This window comes from Lissotriton helveticus, chromosome 7 (assembly GCF_964261635.1).
Source record: "Lissotriton helveticus chromosome 7, aLisHel1.1, whole genome shotgun sequence".
In the NCBI taxonomy this organism is placed as follows: domain Eukaryota; kingdom Metazoa; phylum Chordata; class Amphibia; order Caudata; family Salamandridae; genus Lissotriton; species Lissotriton helveticus.
Window position 1 is genome coordinate 844,548,363 of NC_136068.1, and position 23,048 is coordinate 844,571,410.

Here is a 23,048-nt window from a genome sequence, read left to right on the forward strand (position 1 = left end):
AGGTTACAGGTAAGTAAAGTGAAAGATGTCGAACTTGTAATCTTAATGTGTATATAAGCCTTCGGTTCAGTTTGCTTGGTGTAGTTGTGGTGAGGGCAATATCTGCTGCAGGGAGCAGTTTATTTGTGGGTGAGAGGCCAGATTCTGTACCTGGAACGTAGAAAGGTTAAGTGAGGGATGGTGGGAGCTTGGTGGCTGCATGATGATGTGGATAGTTAAACTAAACGTGGTGTAAGGAAATGAAGGACATCTTTATAGGAAGTCTTTTTTTAAACTATTGCTGTGAGGATCCTTTGAAGGAGCGGGAGGAGATAGATATCCAAATTCACTGTAAGAGTCACCATTCTTGTGCATTTGCATAAAGGCCGCTGTCTAAAAGGTCATTGTACAGGATCTAGTGTTTTTTGCTATTTGCCACTGAGCTCTTGGTACAGGCTCAGTGCCAACATTTGATAGCCCGAAACGTTTATGCTGACATCCCATTATGAAAGTGTTTCACGTGTTGCAAATGGAGAAGCAAGTTACTCACCTGTTGTACTAACATCTGCACACCTTCTTTGATCCCTCTATTCCCAGTGAACTTTTTTTCATTACTTTGGCCATATTTTATGTTCATTCAGGCAGCTTTATTTTATGAAGGGTGATGTAAAGTGCGTAGTGAATGTATAGGAGTCTGGTTCTGGGGCACATAGGACAGCGCTTCCAACACTTAACATTCAAGCATATCTTTGACAGTTTCGGGTATTGGCCCATACACACAGTTTAATGTTCTCCGACACCATGAAGTGAGTGTACCTTTAATAGTGATACTACAACTGGTGGGATTATTTTTGATTGTGCTCCTTGCAGATGTCTGCGGGTTGATACTTCTAGTATAAGCACGTATTTACTGATGATAGATACCAGTTGGTAAAACACCTCGTTTAATCAACTGTTTTGTAGATACTTAACATGACTTTTTTTCCCCCTTTTCAGAACACATCAGTAATGGATGAGCAGAATGAAGATGAATCGCCAAAGAAAAACACAGTATGGCAGGTAGAACCGTTTTTTAAATTAACTATTATATTTTGCAGTATGTTATCCGCTGGATACCACCTTGTTAATGAGATCATAAACTTAGCCCTATAATAGTTGTATGGACTCTGGTCTCCAGATTACTGCATGCCTTTGTAGAAAACACTCAAATGTGTGCACTCGCACCATAACCTTGTACATCTCTCATTTCTTACCCTGTGCAGTCTAAACAATAAATTATTGGGTGTTTGTTAGTGCAGCTGCTGAGTAATGATTGCTTACTAATTGAGTTGTACCGGATCTGAGGTTTTTAGAAAAAAGTGTTTGGCATCAGTCAGAACTAGAAATGGGTTATCAGTTAGGAAAACGAGTTGTCGGGCACACTGACAGAAGGCAAGAGTTGTTGGTGAAAGCAACCTACCAATGCAACCAACACTCCACAGGCAGGCGATATGAAAAACTAACCCATCATTTATGGCTATAAGTGAAAGGCTGCTGGGGTGGCAAACCATTCATAATGCTGAAATGCAGAAGTATTACTAAAAGTTGATGACCACTGTCAGACTGTTTTGGGAAATTTGGGAGACTATCTGGCCCCATTCCTTATGTGTGCTACACAAACTGTTGTGAGTCTGCACTCCATCGACAACCTTATCAAAGTCTCTGACCTATTCTCAATATCAATGTCTGGGCTAAACCTTTCCTATTTATACCACTTCATGCTGCTTTATGATATTTATAGATTTTTTTTCCCTCTGAATGATGCCTCAAGCCCTTTTCTCTCTACTAATTACAGTTGGTTATTTGAATGTTCTTCATAGAAGCTGCATGCATGTACCAATGCTTGAACTTTAAAGTTTATTTTAAAATAAAACAGGCTTACAATGGCAGTAGCTTAAACACATGTATCTTCTGTTCTGTTGCTCAACTCCAAGCCGGGCTGCTCCACCAGTACTAAAGCAAACTAAACAGCACAGGTATTCACAGTAAAGGGTACTGTGGAAGTGGCTGCATAGGATGTTGAATTTTAAGATTTCTCTCTCCTTTTCAAAGACATAAGCCCTGGTACTTGTTTGCAAGAGAGACTTCAGCCAGACACTTTAGCCAAAATACGTTTGTGGGTGTTTCTTCATGACAATTCAATTTCTCACGCCTTACATTGCTATGATTTGTTTTTGAGCTGATAAACATTTTGTTTAGCTCAATCTCCATATTGACACATGATTTCTTATTACACAGCTATTGTATAAACTGTTGATCATGAGAAACTATAAAGTGTAGGAAATGTTAGCTTGCAATTATATCACTGCCCGAAACCCAAGTCCTTTGATGATTCCAGTTTCCATTTAGTATTTTCATTAATGTGTCCTTCCACTTATGCAACATGTACCACACCATTGGCTGCTCCTACCACAAGCCCCTATACGTTAGTGCATAGATGAGCTGTATTGCATGGCATTATATTGTAACATTTGCATAGCCAGGAGCTGCGCAAATCAATTCTGGAAACATTTCATGTGCACAGGACAGTCGGTTAGAAATGTTAATGTTATCAGTTTGGATTTACAGATGACATCATTAAGTGAATTCATCCCATCCAGTATAATTTTCTTCTTGCCCTTGTACCACACCAAAAACACCGTCTTTCTTGTGGGTGACCCCTTGTCACAAATGTCAAGTCTTTAACTCTGTAGTCTTATTCATTTTGCATTAATTTTCCAGAAAGTAAATACCTCAAAAGCATATATTATGAAATGTGGTAAAAATAGTGCAAGGTGCAGTGATACTTTATATTGATCATACAAAAGTAGATTTTATTAATAGTTTCCCATACCTTAGAATTCAATTTGATTACCGAGGGACCTGGGGACCTGCTGTGCAGGTAAGAAAATTCATGTTTGTTAGGACGATTGGTGCACTGACCAATTTTGCTAGAAGGCTAGTTAGAAGACCAGTCCCAGAATTAATACTGATATATAAAGCTATGTGCCTATCCACAGCTATGTATGGAGCAGGCATCTGGGACTTCACGGATGTGAACCCCATCCAACTAATAGAAAACGCATTTACAAAGTACCTACTAGCCGTCCCCTCCATCACGGCGAACTTGGTTGTCACTCTGAACTCATATAGCAGATTTGGCTAAAAACAAACCGATTTTATTGTGGCACAAGGTCTGGGCTACCTAGGAGACCTATTTTAATTGCGAGGTGATTAGGGATTGCTTGGGTATGGAGATGGTGTCCTCTATCCTGTGATTAAATTACATCAAAAAGTTCATGTGTGATATTGGCCACCCAGACTATTTTGAAAATCCAGATAGTATCATCTAATTGACGAGAAAGTCCTTAAAAACATTTTGCCTAGCGCATTTACAAATTAATAGACTCACCACGGAGATTGTTAAACAAACAGTCATGGAGATCCAACTAATGCTGTCATGTTATGCTATCCAGCCATACCTAGTCTGTGTTCCTGGGCCTTATGAGAGGATGCTTTTAACACGATTTCGCTTGGGGATCTTTCATAGATTGGTGAGATTCCCCGCTACTAATGATTGGTCAAAAACATTAGGTGCCTGCTCATTTGACACTATATCACAACAATCCACATTACATGTCACCCTATTTTGTCATTTTTTTTATTTGTACCCAAGAAAAAGATTTTTAAAACCAGTTTTAAAAACAGACAATGTTGTACAGCGTATTTAGCGATGCAAATCTTAGATGATGAACTGATTATTTTAGCCGTTGTCTTTTTTTTTTTTTTTTAAACAGATTTTATTGATAGATCACATAGAAATCGCAGAGCTCTGTTCCTCAGAGACAACTGGCAATCATGTAGATCTACATAATGCATTGCAATCCATCATGTCTTTTACATCAAAAACTATAAAATCAATGCAGTTAACCACCCTCCCACAGCCCCCTGCCCCCAACCCTCCCGGATCCCCCCCCCCCCAGCACGGTTTCATACAATGTCAGCAATTTGTGCGCACACAGCCACCGGCACTGCACGCTCAAACATCCAGTACCGGGACCTGTTCTGGCGGAGGCTCGAGCCAAATGCCCCTGAAATCAGCCCAACGTTTCCAGATTTTATAATGTTTGCGAGGGCAGCCCCAGGCAAGAAATATGGGCTTCTCCATCCCCATACAAAAATCCAGCCCCCTCTTCCACGCCACCAATGCCGGAGCCCTCGGGTCCTTCCATACCTGCGCTATATCTCTTTTGGCATCCATGAGTCCCAGTAACAATAAATGCCTCTTGTAGAGGTTTCCCCCCACTCCATCCAACACATGCAACAGTCCCAGGTGCGGCGTGCGGGGGAGCACCCATCCAAGGACCTCATCTAAGCTATTCCAAACCCCATTCCAGAACCTGGCCAAGTGGCCACAACTCCACACAGTGTGAAAGAAAGTGCCCTCCTCACATCCACACCTAGTACAGATCAGGGATACAATGAGGCCCGCCTGCCACAGCCTCCGCCGAGTGAAATATACCCTGTGCAAGTATTTGAATTGGATCAGCCTAAGGTGGACAGAAATGGCCGCTCCTCTGGAGCCTGCCAGAGCCTCATTCCAGTCCTCCTCTTCTAACGCTCCTACATCATCCTCCCAAGTCCCCTTCAGTTTCTGCAAGTCGGAAGAGCAACGTATAATCAGGGATTGATATATTTGTGATATTTTTTTGGTCTCGATGTCCCCTATAAAAACCCGAGCCTCCAGCGGACTAAATTCAGGAAGAGATGTCAATCCCTCTAGATATGGGGCAATGGCATGTCGGAATTGTTAATAGCTGAAAAACTGAGTGCGGGGCATATGGTATTCTGCACTCAAGTCCTGGAACGACTTGAGCGACGTCCCCGCCATGACCTCTCCCAGTCTAGAGATTCCGATATCGCCCCACCCCGCAAAGCCCCGAAGGGCCGCCAGGTCAGGGAAACGGCCATTTCGCCAGAGAGGGGTTTCTTCAGTCAAGGTCTGCCACCACCCCATTCGCCGCAGGGCTTGCCTCCAAACATCGAATACTACCTGTGTCACTGACGGCAGTGCCCTGCGCCTTTGCGTCGCGTACAGCAACGTGTGGAGTGTGTGGGGCTCCATAATGAACAGCTCCAGCGCATAGGCCGGGTCTCCCCTGTCCCCGTACCACCATTCATTTAATACGAGGCTTGGTAATATCAGCGAACATCGGAGGTTGCCAAACCCCCACCGTAGGTCGATCGAAAGCACGTGCGTAGCGCCACCCAGATCGCACCACCCACCCATAGGAATTGTCCCAGAATCGAGTCCACTTGCCTAAACCAGGAGGGTGAAATAGGATAAGGATGGTTTTGCAGCTGATAAAGTAGTCTAGGCAGGGCCACCATTTTAAAGATTGCCGATCTACCATAGATTGTCAGTGGCATGCGGGACCATACTTTAATATCCGCCCGGGTGCGCTCCCAAACTGGCGCCACATTGTGCTCCCAGGATACAGCAGAGACCTCAGACAGGAACACTCCAAGGTATTTAATGCCTCCCACTGCGGTCTGAAGGGCCGATGCCCAGTCTACGACTGCCGGGCCATCCCCAGCACCCAAAGGGTAGATTTGCTCGAATTAACATAGAGACCCGACGTCTCGCCGAAAATTTGTAAGATGCGCATAAGACGGGGCCCGACCCATTAAGGTTCGTTAAGAAGAACAGGACATCGTCCGCATAGAGTGTGATTCTGTACGACAGACCGCGCTCCCATTCACACCCCTGCATCTGCGCATCCACGCAGCTAGCGGCTCCATGGCCAAGGCGAATAAGTAGGGCGAGAGGGGGCAGCCCTGCCTGGTTTCTCTCCCTATGGCAAAGCTCGGGGACGACACCCCCGCCACACGAACGCAGGCCGTCAAATCCGTGTGCAGCAACCGCACATAGGACACGGAAACGGGTCCTAGATTTAGTCTGGGCAGGAGCGAGAACAAGTATATCCAACTAAGTGAATCAAACGCCCTGTCCATGTCGGCCAGGAAAAGTGCCGCCCGCACCCCAGTGGAGCGAATCGCCGCCACCGCAACATGAGCCCGCCTAATATTATGCAGCGTCGCCCGTCAGGGCATGAAGCCAGCCTGGTCAGGGTGTATGAGATCAGTAATATATGGCAGCAACCGATTGGCCAACGCCTTGGCCTCCACGTTTAAAAGGGAGATTCAACGGTAAGAAGCATGCTGCTCCGGGGGCCGACCAGGTTTGTGAAATACCACCACCTCAGCATGTCTCCAGTCCGGGGGTAGGCAACCACGCTCCCTAGCCTCTTCCACCACCGCTCTATAGTGGGCCCCAAGTTGTGGGTGAAATTTCTTAAAGAATTCGCTGGGAAAGCCACTAGGACCTGGGGCCTTACCAGTGTTCAACTCCTTCAAAGCAACACCCAACTCATCCTCCGTCAGCGGAAGATCGAGGCGGTCACGAGCCTCATCCGAGACTGCTCGTGGCGGCAGGTCAGCTATAAATTTGCCAATCAGATCCGCGGAGATACATTCATGTGGGGCATATAAATCGGCATAGTACGTCGCAAAGCTCTCCGCCAGCGCCCTAGGTTCTGTAATCAGGGATCCAGAGCCATCTACAACCCTCGGGAGGGTCTGAGCCTGAGTCAGGCCCCGACAGTCTATGGAGCATTGTCCCTGATTTATCGCCCCATTGGTATATGCGACTGCGGGTCGCCATCCACATCTGCCGTGCCTCATCCAATAATAACGAGGCGTAAGACTGTTGAGCAAACAACAACTGCCTCACTGTCTGGCCTCCACCCTCCAGGACGCTGCGCCGTTCCAGGTCCCTGATCTCTGCCTCGGCCCGATCCAAGTCCTCCCTACGCTTCTTCTTAGCCGCCGCACACCAAGCGATGTCTATACCCCTCAACGTGGGCTTCATGGCCTCCCATAAAGTCGCCTCGTCCACCACCGTCCCTACGTTCTCAGCCATATAATGGGCGATGGCCTCCCTCATGTGTATTTTATAGTCTACTAGTTGCAGGTTCCATACGGAGAGGCGCCACCAAAATGGCTGTCGCCGCCGATCCAGGCGAATAGTAACGGTCGTTGGGGAATGGTCCGACAGCCCACGTGGCAGTATATCCGCGGACTCAACCCTGCCCTGAATTACCGTAGGGACAAATAAATAATCCAATCTAGAGAAGGATTTATGGACTGCGGAAAGAAAGGTATACTCTCGCCTTGAACCATGGACGTGCCTCCAGATGTCTACCCAGCCCAGATTCCTGATCATATCACTCAACCTGGTACCACCGGCTGCCACTGTCCCTCCCCCAGGCCTGTATCTATCTTGTGCACCGTCTACAAGTTCGTTCCAGTCACCACCAACTACTGCTAGTACATCTGGGATATCCGCCCACACCACAATTATCTTTTCCACCAGACACCACTGTAACGGGGGTGGGGCGTAGACGCAACCAAACACAACAGGCTCCTCCCCCAGGGCGCCCTGGACAAATATGTATTTACCCTGCGCATCTACCCATTGAGTGGTATGGACGTATGGAACCCTACGATGTAGAAGAATGGCCACCCCTCTGGAGCCCCTAGCGAAGCCAGCATGAAAGATCTGAGTATAACCATATCGTTGGAGGCAAAGGGTTTTGTTACCTAAAAGGTGTGTCTCTTGTAGCATTACTACATCCGCCCCCGCTCGCTTGACCTGCTTCAAGACCGCCCCCGCTTAATCTTGTCCAATACTCCCCTCACATTCCAACTGAGGACACAGTGTGCCCCTGGGCCCAACGGCCCCATCATCCGGGCCCGACATCAAAGACCTCTTGTATCAAAGAGCCACCGTACGCGCCATGTATGTACACACTCAGCCACCACTGCGACATCGCTAGGACTGTGCATCCCACCACTTCAACATCAAACATTCCCCCGTGACCCCTCCCCCCTCCCCATACCTTAAAGAACAATGAAGCACTTGTCGCGGTGTAGCAGAGTCTCCACCCCCAACTCGAGGTCAATGACCCTCCACCCCAATGGACCCCCATAAAACAACCCATCCCCCCACAAACTGTCAAATACCCTCAACTCGGGGAACGCGCCCTCCCTCAATACATCCCCCCCCCCCACATGCGCCCCACGTCAACATCATCACTATAGAACAAATGTCTGTTGGTCGTTCCTTGTAGCCTCAGGAATACACAGTAGGAAGACCCCCATCCTATTAGACACCACAGACGTATACTTGCGCCCACATTCTGCCTCACATAGATCCACCTGTTGGGTAGAAATATGTACCCTGTCCAAGCAGGTACCAGAATTCTAGTCCGGGTGAGTCACAACACACCCTAAATCATCCTCTGGTAGCTAGGCACAGAACAGTCCGGCATAATTTAAGAGGCAATGTGTAAACTATTTGTGCAACACTACAAACAGTAAAAAACACCACACAAAATGATTCCACACTAAAGGAAACTAGGCTTTTGTTGCAGTTATCCCCCCCCCCCCCCACACTTTTTCGCTCCCTTTTTAGGTCTTGCCTGGCTAACGCAGCGCGAAAGCGCTGTTGCCAGCGAGATCTATTGTTGCTGACTTGCTTCACAAGGGGGATAGGAGTTGGGCACGCGCAAGGCAATTGGAGCTTGTGAACGCGCCCGTGAACACGCACGTACAGACGCGATGTGCACATCTCCTGACCCCCCTTCCTTCCTCACCAGCCTCATGTAATTTTTTTTTTTAAATGAGCACTTTAAACGTACAACATGCCCCACTTACTAGCTCTTGTGGGGACTTTGCGCTGGTCTTGTGTCTTCAGCGGCTCACTGCAGCACCACGCGGGGCTCCGTCTTGCTCACAGGAGCCCCGCCTAAAATCCTGCTTTTGCCGCGGCATTCACAAAGGCTGGGTGGTCTCCTGCCATACTTCTGCTTTTTTGTTTTGGCTTGGACGACCTCCTCCCTGAGCCGCGCATCACTCATTAAAGTACGACGGCTTTTGAAGTCCGCACGCGCCGGCGCAGAACACGCGAATGTTCCATTTATAGCGCATGCACTGGCTGCCCTCGCCCTCCCAGGTCTCCTCCCCAGGCCGGATGTGGATTTGCTTTCTGTTTTGCTTGTTAATTATTGTTTTTCAGTTCGCACTAAGATGGAATGGGATATTCTGGTAGAAGTAAATCATCCTTTTATCGTAAAATTGCACTAAGGTTAGTTTTAAAGAAATGGTTAACTGCTTTGCTGAAGTTTTGACGCAAATCCTAGTTTGTCGCACTATGAAACAATATTAAACCTACTCCTTGAAAAATAATGTTGCTCTTAACATGTTGTGATTCGCTACTATTTAGTTTTGCCTTTTGTTCTTTTAGTACTGATGACCTTTAGAGAAAACAGGTTAAGATTTGCAAATTAAATGTTACTTCTATTTCAAATCTGTATGGCATTTTAATTAGAGAACTATGTAATGCTTTTTCAACAGTGGCCTAAATGTGACACCAATAACCGCGTGTGCATACAAACAAAACGAATGACTTATAAAACTCGTATTTGCTCGAAATACATTTCCGTGTTATGGATGTAATTGTTGGTCTATATTTCACTGCTTTCATTAAGCCTCAGCACCTGCAAACAGTTCACATCACAAGTGAACACTATGGAAAGGCCTTTGCAGTTGGATATGCCAGGTAAGGCTCTAGCTACATTATGCATCCGCTCAGAGCTTCTCTATTGTATAGACAAGGTTACGACGGTCTGTCTTAGGTGTTTCTTTAGAAGAACAGTAGCCCATGAAAGAAATATCACGTTTGGAGACTAAGTGCCTTCTTTCGTCCAGTTTGTGGGACATATTTGAAAAGGCCTCATCCAGGTAAAGAACAGTTTTTTAAGATCATCCGTATGAGCGAGGGCCCCTTCCATATATTGAGGGAAGGTAGACCGAGCCCTGTGGGCAATCCTTATTTTTAAGCTGAATTACTGCACTGAAGCTGCAGTGGGAAATTCAGACCTTCATTGTGATGTAAGGCGAGTCCCCTTTCAGTGCTTCCGTATATTTTCTTGGGAAAGCAAATACAAAACCTATACAGGTTCCATAACCTTTTTAAAACCATGTGTAGGCCGACCACACCTTTTTTAGGTAGATCTGGTACTTGAAACTTGAATGTTATAGTGGCATTATGTAATATATTTCTTTTGTGCCTCTATCCAGGGCAGAAAGTAACCCAGGTTTCTGAGCAATCAGTAGACAATAATAATTCTTTGAATATGAACAGATATGTACATACGTAAGTAGGCTAAGTGTCAACCTTGGGCGATGTTGCTTACAGTTTTGCGCATTGGTAACATTAAATCAATAAATGGTGACAAAGTAACTAACTTAATTGCAAAGATATGCCACATGTTACACAGACATGTGACAAGTTAAGCATTTAACATAATCTATGTATGCTAGGCGTTGTATGTATAGAAGTCTCATTTGTGAACACTGAGCAGTTCCATCGGTTTTGTTACGAATAGGGTGAATAAGGTGAGGTTAGAGTTGGTATAGGGTTTACAGCATACCCTTCCTGAGACATAGAAAACAAGCATTTTCAATGCAATAGGTCTTGCATTATTAAAGTTTGAGTTATTGGCATTGCTAAACACCAATAGCTCAAACTTTAATAATGCAAGTCCTATTGCATCGCAAATGCTTGTTAGTTACTAGATGTTGATTTTCAACTCTGACCGTGTACTGAAGCCTGCTAACCAGACCTCCGTTCCATGGCTCCTTCCCCAAAACAAGGTGTTGTCTAATTGTGTTTCAATTGTCTAAGGACTTTAGCACCCCAGTAAGCCCCTAGTAAATGGTACTCCAGGTACCTAGGGCATGACTGCTAAAGTGGGCCCCATAGGCTGCAGCATATTTTATGCAAACTATATATACAAGCAAAAACTCTACCTAATTACTTTAAGAAAAACTTTTTGTCAATTGTTGGTCATTTAGGTTTAGTTTAGCCAGAGTGGTTAACCAAATTCTTTACCAATAAACAAGTTGATTTAAACATTATTTTGTTTTTTCATTTTTTTCATTTTGGACAGTTTGATATATTGTAACTAGGGCTTCCGGTTTTATGGTATTTATTTTTTCAACATTTCCGTCGGTATTTATCCATATTTATTTTTTGCTCAGTTTTTCTGTATTTATCTGTTTTTATTTTGTTTTCTGTATAAATGAAGCTGCAATGTGTATTTTTACACATTTATTTAACTGATAAATGTATGCTCGCATTTGAATGTCCAAATGGTTTTAGCAGTATACAGCGCAATAGTGCTATCTGAAAACACATGCATTGCAAACTAGCATAATAACTGTAGATCTGCACTTAATTAAGCTTAATTAGGAAATCTATTATCTTCATCTCTCCTACCTCTCAATCTGTACGCCTACTGACCTGGTACTCATGACTGACAGAAGAAAAAATTATTCGAAGAAGGCCAATTTTCCGTATTTTTCTGTATTTAAAAATAAATACAGACCAGAAAATAAATAGTTTTCTGTCTGTATTTATCTGTAAAAATCAGTAAAAACGGAAAACTGGGAGCCCTAATTGTAACTAGATGTCATATCATAGAAAAACATAAAATGAAAACAGATCCCACATCTCATCTACCACTCACAACATACATACAAAATCATACTCGATCATCCTCACTCGTACCACATATAAGAGCATAGCAAAAAATGTGAATCTTGCTAAAAATTAAAGTTCCCATATAGCATTAATATGAATCTGATTTGACCATCTCGTAGAATCTGAGGGTTTAGTTGCAATATAATCTGAAAAATGAAAACATTGCAACATGGAAAGATAATGAATTTTTAAAGAACTGGTAAAGAGTGCCTCTTTGGGATATCTGGTTGCGCTGGTCTGTGGCAAAGTCAAATGTTCCGGCCAACCGCGATTTAGCGCGGGCTGGATACAGGGACCTAGTTAGGCCTGCTGAACAAAAGTACATTGATCTGGGCTGCTTCTTGTCGAACCAAGCAGTGGACAAGATGCATTGATTTTTATCCATGCAACGGCGGCAATGCATTGGTTCAGAGTGCAATGCACTGGTTCCGAAATGTAATGCACTACTACTAGTCCTGCAGCAGAGGATGCATTGAGGCGCTGGTTTCGAAGGAGATACGCCAGGTCCGCTCCAAGCAACGACGATGCGCTAGTTTCGACCCACACAAAGGTGAAGATGCGCTGGGTCCGATGCAGCTTTCAGCACATTTGGCCTCACTTCCAAGGATCCAAGACTGGGGTGAAACCTCTTACCTGGGCAGACTCTCAGACGGCAGAGTCCAGGTCCAAATGCAGGTAAGTTTGAAGTCTTTTATGTCCCTGAGACTTCATTCAGGATGCAAGCCCTTGGAATTACTCTGAGCTCAAGTAATGCAGGTCCAGTCCTTCTCACCCATGTAGGGCAACAGCACGCAGGAGGGCAGCACAGCAAGGCACCAGTTCAGCAAAGCAGCAGAGTGGCAGTCTTTCTGCACCACAGCAGTTCCTTCTTCCTGGCGGTCTTCACAGGTCCAGAAGTGTACTGAAGTGATGAACTCATTGTCCAGTACTTATACCCAGTTGTGTCTTTGATGTAGGGGAGGCTTTAAAGACAGGTCTTTGAAGTGCACAGAGGTCCTCCCTTAATGCCCTGGCTCTATACTCATCACAGGGGGATATACAGCAATTTGTGTGGGGACAGGACATATTCTATTAACGTGTTCGGCTCCTCCCTCCCATTTTGCCCTGGATGTCCCATTTGCTCCATCTGCTTTCAAAAGAAATATCCTACAGAACTGTTTGTTGTTGCATACCACTAGATTTCCCTGGTTCTGCGGGATACTGGGTCAACACATTAATCTTAATGGACTGAATGGTCCATCAGCGCTCCTAAGCTCCCATTGTGTGTGGCTGTCTAGAGGGAATGCACAAAGCCCAGCTGTCACCCTGCCCAGACGTGTATTCAGAGACACACAGCAGGCACAGAATGGCTAAAGTAAGAAACAAACTATTTTCTAAAAGTGGTAAAAGTGGCATTTTTAGAGTTGCAATTTAATATGCAACTTCACCATTAGTTGTGATTTTAAAGTGAGCCCAGAAACGCCAAACTTGAAAAATCCATCTCTTCACAATCAGGACTTGCACTTAGAAGATGTAATAAAGATAATCTCATTCCTATGGGAGATGGGCCTTGCAGTAGTGAAAATTTGTTTTTCACTACCAGGGCATGTAAAACATAATACATGTTATGCCTTTTTAAATACATTGCACCCTGTTTTCTGCGTTACCCAAGGCCTACCTTAGTGGTGACTTCTATGTAAAAATAAAAAGGGAAGGTTTAGGCCTGACAAAAGTTTTTTATCTTGCCAGATCAAGTGGCAGTGTAAACTTCACAAGCAGGCTCTTCAATGGCTGGCCTGAGCCATGATTAGAGGGCTACTTAATTGAGCGGCACAATGAGTGCTACGTGCTCACTAGTAGCATTAATTTGCTGGCCCCGTGCACATGTAGTGTACTTCACTAGGTACTTCTAAGTTAATTAAATATTCCAATTGGGGATGAGATAATGTTCATGGAAGAGAGTACAAGCACTTTAGCACTGGCTAGCAGTGGTTAAGTGCAGAGTCTCTTAAAGCCACAAAAATGAGGTCCGATAAATGGAGGAGGCAAGCAAAACGTTGGGGGTGGGGGGATACAGCGTAGGACTATCCGGTGTAACATCTAGCTATTGCTAAAAAGAAAACGGCATTAAACCACACTTCAATAGGCAGTGTCATTCTTAAGAATACAGTCAGTCAATCGGGGACTTGTAGAGCACAGCTACTGACCGTGAGGGTCTCAAGGTGCTGGGGAGGTTGGCTGCTGCTGGCCCTGGGTGGAGGATCATTCGAAGAGCCAGATCTTGAGGTCCTTCCGGAATTTTGTCAGCGACGCAGAATTCCTGAGATGAAGGGGCAGGGTAGGGTGTGCCAGGATCTGGCGGCGAGGTAGGAGAATGACCTTCCTCCGGTTTTTGTCTTTTTGATCCTGGGGACAGAGGCAAGGGCGAGTGTCTTGTGGGTATGTGGAATGTGAGGTGATGATACAGGTATGGTCCTTCCTCGTGTAGAGCTTTAGAGGCCTGAGTGAGGAGCTTGAAAGTAATTCTCTTGTTGACTGGGAGCCAGTGAAGTTATCGCTTTATGTGGCTGCGGTGGGGGATGTCGAGGACCAGTCTGGCCGCAGCGTTTTGTACGTTCTGTAGTTTCTTGAGCTGTTTCTGGGTGACGCCGGGATAGAGTGCGTTACCATTGTCTGCTGGTGATGGCTGCATGGGTGACCGTCTTTCTGGATTCTGTGGGAATCCATCTGAATGTCTTTTTAAGCAGGCAAAGCATGTGGAAGCAGGCTGAGGTAACTGTGTTTAATTGGCGGTTCATAGTGAGCGATGTGTCCAGTATGATGCCAAGATTGCATGCGTGGTCCTTCTGGTTTGGGGGAGATCCCAGAGCTGCTGCCCACCAGGAGTCGTGCCAGGCTGAAGGGATGGGTCCCAGGATAAGTGCTTCGTTCTTGTCCGAGTTGAGCCTGAGGCAGCTGTCTTTTATCCAGGTAGCAATGACCTTCATTACACTGTGGAAGTTGGTTCTGGCAGTTGTGGGTTCATGGTGAGGGAGAAGATCAGCTGGGTGTCGGCGTAGGAGGCTATGTTAAGTCTGTGGCTTTTGACGATGGCTGCAAGGGAGGCCATGTAGGCATTGAAGAGGGTGGGGCTTAGTGGTACTCCACAGCTGATCTCTGCTGGGTCTGATAGAAACGGTGGTAGTCTGACTCACTGGGTCCGGCCGGTGAGGAAGGAGTGGATCCAGTCCTAAGCCTTTTCACAGATGCCAGCATCGTGGAGTCTTGTGATTAGGGTGCAGTGGGAGACCGTGTTAAAGGCTCCCAAGAGGTCTAGTAGGATGAGAGCTGCGGTCTCGCCCTGGTCGAGGAGGGAGCGGATGTCATTGGATGCGGCGAGGAGTGCAGTCTCTGACTGTGGTTGCTCGGAAGCTGGATTGGGAGGTGTCCAGGACGTGGTTCACTTCGATGAACCCGGAGAGTTGGGTGTTGATGGCCTTCTCTATGACCTTGGTTGGGAAGGGGAGGAAGGAGATCAGTCTGAAGTTATTGAGGTCTGTCAGGTCTGAGGAAAGCTTCTCCACCATGGGGTTGATCTCAGTGTGCTTCCAGTTGTCAGGAAAGGTGGCAGTTTCGATGCAGCAGTTGATCATGCGGCAAAGCTGGGGAGGCAATAGCGACGGCTGCCTTGTGGAAGATGTGGTACGGGCAGGGATCTGTCAGGGCTCCGGACTGGATGCTCTTTGTGGTCTTGAGCGTGTCCTCGGTTGTGATCTGGATCCAGCAGAGCAGGGTCTTTTGGGGTGTGGCTTGTTTGTGTGCGATGGTGGTGGGCGTGGTGGCCGGATCTATGGTGTAGAAGCTGTCGTAGAACTTCCTGATCTTGGGTGGTTAAAGGTGCCGTGTTAGTTACAGAAGTCTGTGGTCTCGCTGTTGGGCCTGGCAAACGCCTTGACAATTAATTGCGAGGAGTTCTTTGCTGTTGTGTGTGTTGGCATTGATTCGGTCTGGAAGCACAGTTTTTTTAGTGGTATTCAGGAGGAGGTGGTTTGGGTCGATGGCGGATTTGAAGGTTGCTTGAGCTTCCGGGCTTTTAATGTTCCTCCATCTCTTCTTGAGACGGCTGCAGTTGCTTCTGGACTGGTGGAGTACAGGAGTGAACCGGCTGGCCTTCTTGTAGTGTTTGCCTGGTCTTTTCTTGAGGGGTTTCGGGCAGTTGGAGATCTTTTGGTGGAGGTTGTGTGCTGTGGTGTCGGCGAAGGAGGGGGGTGATGGGTTTACTGTGGGGGTGGCGAAGTCGAGATGCATGCAGTGATGGTCGTTCCTGGAGAGTTTGGTGGTGTGGCTGTAGCTGATGTTCCCGCTGGCAGAGAAGACTGGGAGAGCATGTCTGGCTGTATGGATTGGTGCTGTGACTAGCTGCTTGTGTCCGATGTTAGCGAAGTTCCCAAGGAGGGAGGTGGTGTTATGATCACTTGTGTTGTCCAAGTGTAAGTTGAGGTCTCGGAGTAGGATGTAGTTGGTGGATGTGAGAGCCTGGGGTGCGATGAAGTCTATGATGGTGTCGATGAGGGGGGTGGAGGCTGTCTGGCTGGGGGGGCCTGTAGACGAGGGTGCCGCTGAGGGTGGTGTTGGGGTTGGTCCATATCTGGAAGTGGAGGGGTTCCATGGTAGTCGTTTGGTCGTTTGAGTGCGTGGTCAGTGGAAGTGTGCTTTTGTGGACAGTGGCGATGCCTCCTGGGCGGTCCTTGCGGGTGATTTTGTAGCTGGCAATGGTGATGCCGATATCTGGTCCAGGTTTCCTGAAGAAAGTAATGTCCGGAGAGGGGGCTTTAAGGAGGTCCCAGATTTCTGGCATGTTTGTGGAGGGACCACACGTTGAGGAGGATGCAGTTGAGCCAGACAGGTGCGCTTTTGGTAAGCTGGGCGGCACGAGTAGCTGGTGTGTTGGCGTGGCTGCAGGTGCGGTTGCAGTTTCGGCAGGCGAAGGGTCCAAGGGTCTTCTCTGGTGACGCTAGATGGCGGCATGGCATCCAGGGTTGAGGGTGATTAGCGTGCTGGCATCATATCGGTGGTGTATTTGAGACTGAGGCTCCCTGGCGTTGGCCCAGTCGGTGCATTCATGCTTGCCGTAGGCGCGCCAGCGTTGTGCCCACTGCGTGTGGCCGCCATTAAGTAGTGCTAGGAGTTTGGGGGGCTAGACAGCTGGGACCGGGGAAACACAGGCGCGGAAAGGGACACTGGAGCGGGGCGGGCCGCGAGTGATCGCAGGGGCGACGAGGGAGAGCGCAGGAAAACAAAGATAAAAGAATAAAAAGCAGAGGTAGAAAAGCAAAAGAGAAAAGCAGAAATAGGGACAAACCGCAAAAAGAGACAGGAGGGCAGTCAAGCAGCAGAGCAGTGATGCTCTACCGCTTAACCACCAGGGACGAAGCGCTGGCAGGAGCCTGCGAGTGGAGGAGGGCCTCGAACTCCTGACATCAGGGTCATTAGCAGCAACAGATGGGGACCGCAGACGGCGCTGCCCTGTGGAAGGAGCAAGTCCACTAAAAGATAGTACTTGCTCTTACAACCCATGCGTCTTTTCTAAAGGAAGCTTTTCTATTCCTAAGGGTATTCTTAATAACCTTTCCTACCAAGCATTACCTCAGAATGATAGTTTTTTTCTTAAGTGCTTTGAGAAGAAAATTATGGGCATGCATAAATGCTTTGACAAAACCTTTTGTAAATCTTGAACCGGGAATATTTTCGAATTCCTTTAAAAGGTGACTTCACTAACAAATTCACATTATCAAAGACATCTAGAATTAAACTAGGGCTAGGCAGAACTTCCAGACCAAGGCAGAAATCATGCAACCCATCAGAGAGTAAATTGGCTAGAAATGATTCTGGGTTAATGTTACGCCATTATATTCTCATGCTATTATCTTTGTTAGCCCTCAAGTCAAGGATACATTATGGGCATGCTCATAGACCTTACGAGGAGAGATCAATGGAGAATTAAGGTGTTATGGTCCCTGAAAATGGTCACGAGTCTGATTTTCGAATGCAATTTTATAAATTCTGAAATGAAACAAAAAATCAAATATATTGTGCAGTCCTCGTCCTTTGAAGGTGGAAATGTTTTGACCCATGACTTCAGGAAAATTAATCAGTGGTTCAAGACCTCACCCTTCTGATGGTGACGAAAATGTGAAATAGCGCTAAACTCATTGGGTGGGGAATCAGTTGTCAAAAACTAAAATTGATGCACAGAGTTAGAGTTTTAGAAGGTGATTCTTATTAGTATCATTGTTACGGTTGAAATTTTCATTATAATAGTTGAATACCAAAAACTTCAGACTACAGCCCAGATGTTAATTTGAGGCTTGTGTATTGGAGAGGTTAATACTGAAAAAATTAACCTTGCAATTAGGCGAGAGAAGCAGAAAAATATTAATACTACCCTTCCCTCTGCCTAACTTGGAGTGAATAGCTGATATATCCTACATTGAATAAACATCTAGATAGTAATTATTTGTAGCCCAGGTTTCTTTTAAAACCGCACACTTGTATGATAAAAACTATCCATTTGGATTTTATTCTGTAGACTTGCAACATTCCGGGAGATAAATTTGAACAAACTGGATACACCTGAGGAGTTCATCCCAGAACCATACTCTTTTTTTAATCATGACCGGGGCACTTGGAGAATAAAGTTGGGATAGAGTACCCTTAGTCATTTTTAGACACTTTTTCCTTATTTCTTTTGCGCTGCACATTTTTTCACACTATTCTGGCCCTCTTCTTGTACCTCTTTGAGTATGTCTTTGGGTTCCAGAATGTATTATGCGGAGCCACCAGCCATCCTATAGTCTTTCCAACGACCAAGGTCTTTCCCGATCAATCACTGAGATTGGGTGCCTTGAAAGGAGACGACCAGATCCAAATGATGAGACATCACGCCTTGTGAATGATGGGTCCTGGCAGAAGGGATTTCTTCTCTAGTTTTGGGAGGCTGGTGTCTTAGCGGTTGTCATATGCTGGTCCTTTTGACTCACTTTCTGATTTTTTTTCTTCTAGACCCGAGGTGCTCTGTGTTTATTGGATTAAAGGCCTCACCACACAATAGAGCCATTAATATTGCCCAGTTATTGGGAAAGGAGGTGTTTGGGAGGAAATTTACACCTGTTAATTAGCTTGTGACAATGCACCTGTGTTGGGACAGCCCAGACCAAAAGAAACAGAAGAGGAGGACCAGATCTTGGAACCAAAACAGATGGGACTTGCCTCTTGAATTTTGTCGGCTAGGGGCAGAGCTGAGGCTCTCTGGAAAGCTTTCCATGGACAACTTGAAGTCACCATTTTGGATTGTTCCAGAATGATATGCAGGATGGTAGGGACGTGTGGATAGATGGTGTGGCACCCTCGGATTGGCCTGAGGCGCCTGGCTTCTAGAACTTTCCAGCCCACTTAAAAACCGCTGGACTAGCGATAGACTAATGAGAAGTCACTGGATGTGGGAATGACTATGCAGAAAATCACAGATAGAAGCAGAAGCCACCCATTGCCCTGCAAGCAAGATCTGTGTAACTGACTCACAGGACTAGGATAAGTCTCTACATGGACAAGTAGTGCTGTCTTCCTTATGCCTCCTTGAGGAACAGTTGGTGGAATGGCCCTGCACGGGGGACCCTGGATGATTTCCCTGTGACATCCGTAGACTTGCCCTTGACTCAGCTGACACACAGGTACCCTACAAGAAGCCTGGAGGCTCTGAAACCTGAAGAGTGTGACTGGGTGGGTGCTCTACTGGCTTACTATAGGGGATGTGAAAGACACAACTCCCAAACAAGCAGCAGAGAACACTTGCTTGCCAGGCAGAGGAATAGACTGGTGCAGGGATCAGTCAGAATCCAGCTCCCCATGAAAAGCACCCTTTAGATACCAGGGGGGTTGAAAAAAATGCTTCTGGTGGCTAGGGCTGGTCACCAGGAGATAAGCATGCCCAGTATCCTCAACATCTGCCCTACTTGGCCAGTGATACCTTCTTGTACTGCTTAGTCCCTGGTGTGGACTAAGCATGAGACAGCGAATAGAACCCAGCTGCCAAGAATTCCCTTGAGAAGGGCCAAGCTGCATAGGGACGATGGAATGCGCCATGTTCTTCAAAATGTTCTCTGCGGAGTGGGCGTGTATAGGGCCTTCTCCCTGGTCCATGCACCTCCTGTTCCCCCATCTTCCTGGTGTTCTGCACATGAAGGTCCTTTGTGGGGGCAGGAAGTGCAGCAGCCCTCCTCCAGAAAGGTTTTTAGAAAACATGACCCTAAGCCTCTGGGGGCATTATAAGTATGACCCCGGGAGAGGTTTATCTCGGTTATAATGCACTCCTGGGGCTGACACGTTTACTCTTTGACTCTGGAGTGCTTGGACAGCATGTTGTTGGTTCTACAGCAGCAGTAAAAACAAGAATTGGAAATGCAGTAGGTCTCGCATTTGTTTGATTTTGAGTTTTTGGCGTTGTAAATGGCAATGTTTTTTTACCCATGTGTTACGGAGTGTATGTATGTGGTGTTTGGTGAAACCCCATACCAGGGGGCTGTCCCTGCTGTATGACCTCCAAGGTTTCCACTACATCCCCTGAGACGCCCAGTGACACCCCTCTCCTTCGCAGTCCATGGCAGTGTCTTTGCCCAGTATATGAATCACATACCAGAGAGAGGCCACTCCCGCTGTGTGACCTCCAAGGCTTTACACGGCCGCTCTGATGCCAAGGGTCACAGGGTGCACAGGTCCTCAGCGTAGCTGAAACAGCTCGGTTAGGAATCTGTTAAGGACTGCTTGTTGAAAATGGTGCAGGAAGCAACGGGGGAGAGGTGGGAGAAAATTCCTTCTTCCGACCCCAAGCATGGATGCGTGTGTGCTCGGAGCTTGGGGAGCAGGGTACTGAGGCGTGGCAGTGCTGCCAGTCTCCGGGAGCACAGGCGCTGTATGAGGCCACACACTGGCTATATGAAAGGCTGACACAGCTGAGAGACCTGACCTGTTAAGCCACCTTCAGTTCACTCCTCGCCAGTAATGGCACAGAAGACACGCACGTTTTACATGGGTTGCCAAGTACGCGCCTAGAAACCCACTTCTGGTTGAGCTATATCCACTGGGTACGCAGGCAATGCAAGAATTATGGGCACGTACGTTGTCTAGCTCAGTGTCTGCAAGTGGCAGCAGGTGTATAGCGCCTAGAGCTCCTCGGCACTTCCGCTCAGGAACATTGGTTAGTGGTGGGTTAGGAATCTGTTAAAGACGGCTTGTGGGAAAGGATGCCGGAAGCAGCGGGGGAGAGGTGGGAGGGAATTTGTTCCTCCGACCCCAAGCATGGATGCGTGTGCGCTATGGACGCGTATGTTGTCTAGCAAGTGCCAGCGGGTGCATAGCGCCTATCGCTTCCACTCTGGAACATCGGTTAGTGGTGGGCTAGGAATCTGTTCAGGACGGCTTGTGGGAAATGATGCAGGAAGCAGCGGGGGAGAGGTGGGAGGGAATTCCTTCCTCCGACCCCAAGCATGGATGCATGTGTGCTCGGAGTTTGGGGAGCAGGATACTGAGCTGTGGCAGCGCTGCCAGTTTCCGGGAGCACCGGCGCTGTATGAAGAGACACACTGCCTATATAAAAGGCTGGCACAGTTGAGAGCACCGACCCGACCTGTTAAGCCACCTTCAGTTCACTCCTCGCAAGTAATAGCACAAAAGACACGTACGTTTGTGAAGAAGAAAAGGAACAGACGCTGGGCTGGGGAAGTCGTACCTTCTGTTCTTTGAATGCGTCGTAAAAAGGGCTTTGCTTGGACTCGCATCTTTGGCAAAGACAGCTTTTATTGCCCTGCTATATTGCACATCATAAAGATAAGAAATAACCTCACGACAGCCGTCAAGCTAAGGATCCAGTCCGGATGGGCTGTCCCATATGGAGATCGGGCGGTAACAAAGAAGCCTCCTTTTTAATCGGAGGCCACCGTTAAACATAAACTATGACACCAGCCAATGAAAATAATGGGCGGGGCTTAAAGTCCCCTTCTGACATCTCCTCTACCACAATGTCTCACAGAGCGAGCAGCGCATGCGAACTGCAACGCCAGGCGAGACCTAAAAAGGCTTTACGTCACATGATTTTAAATCTTAATGCTTTATTGACGGTGTGGATGCCTGACAGTGCAAAGTTTTACAGAATAACAAATGTTAATGGCAGTTGTTACTACTTCTATCGACTTTATCGGTCAATCAAAACATGGTATTGCATATTGGTACTATTCCCATTTGATTTCATTAGGGTTACCTTGGTGAAATCTACCACTTTCTGTTTTTACTGATGTGACACACTAACATAGCCAGTAGACTGACCTTCTTGATAATGACACCCCTTTATATTGTGATGCATCTATTATAGGTGGGACGGGGTGGTATTGGGGTTATAGTTTTTAAGACCCCCTGCGGGTGTCCTTTGATATGAGGGTGTCGCCATTTGTATTTACATCTGATTGTACATATTTATAATTTAACATGCAATATTTTGTAGTGTGTGTAGAATTAAAGTACTTTTTCTTTTTAAAAGAAAAAGCACTAAGGTATCAGTAATTTGAACACTGTTGTGTACCAGTGATCTGAGGTTAATAGCCCACACCATCTCTCCTCAGTACTTTTTTTACTTCATTTTGTTACCCTGGGATTGTCAAGTGCTACAAAGGGGTACGTGGTTCTCATTAAAATGACAATTGCAGAGGAATTACTTGTGAAGGACGCAAATCCTTTGGCATTAATAGCCCTATTTCTTATACTACTAAATTTGATTCCTCCTTTCAAACTTATTCATACATTTCTCTTTGGTCCAACTTGAGAGATGTTGTCCCAACAGTGAGTGTTAGTGATTTGACCTTGTGGCAGGCCCAACAGTTCAAACTAAAACATATATATTGTACAATGGTCTTGCAAAGATGTTGGACTTATTTTAAAAATTACTTACATTTTATAATAGGGTGATCTTTGGGTGTGATTTCATAACACTAGGTTAGCTTCCCTTGGCCCAGGTCATGGCACCTGGCTGCAGTTCGTTTTAGAGTTTACTTCAGGCCTGGTATTAGAGATTAAGGTTAGCATCAGATGTAGGGTGGAGTTAAATTTAGGTTGGCAACTTACCCCAAGGTCTAGGTTAGAAGAGAGATTTCCCATTGTAAAATTTCTCCCAGGTCACTTGCTTGGCCGTAGATAGTAAATATTAATACATTTGGTGATAAATTACTGAAAAGGACTGGGAGAGCAAGTAACATTTTAATGTAACGCTTAGTGAAGTTTTCATGTGCTTAAAGTGGTCTGTCTACTTTTTCTTACCTCAAATACTACTGGTGTTCTTGAACTAATGCAGGGAAAAAGATGTGATGACATTTTTGTGAGG

At 46.3% G+C, this 23,048-nt stretch overlaps 1 protein-coding gene across 2 annotated transcripts in view; it reads left to right on the forward strand.

Annotated features, from left to right (window-relative positions):
• The window catches only part of FBXW11 (F-box and WD repeat domain containing 11), a 544,060-nt gene that overhangs the window by 76,155 nt on the left and 444,857 nt on the right, over positions 1 to 23,048 (forward strand). For both annotated transcript variants that reach the window (XM_078653355.1, XM_078653354.1), the window contains one exon: positions 976 to 1,038. In XM_078653355.1, the coding sequence (XP_078509481.1) occupies positions 976 to 1,038 (63 nt within the window). The remainder of the gene's footprint in view (positions 1 to 975; positions 1,039 to 23,048) is intronic.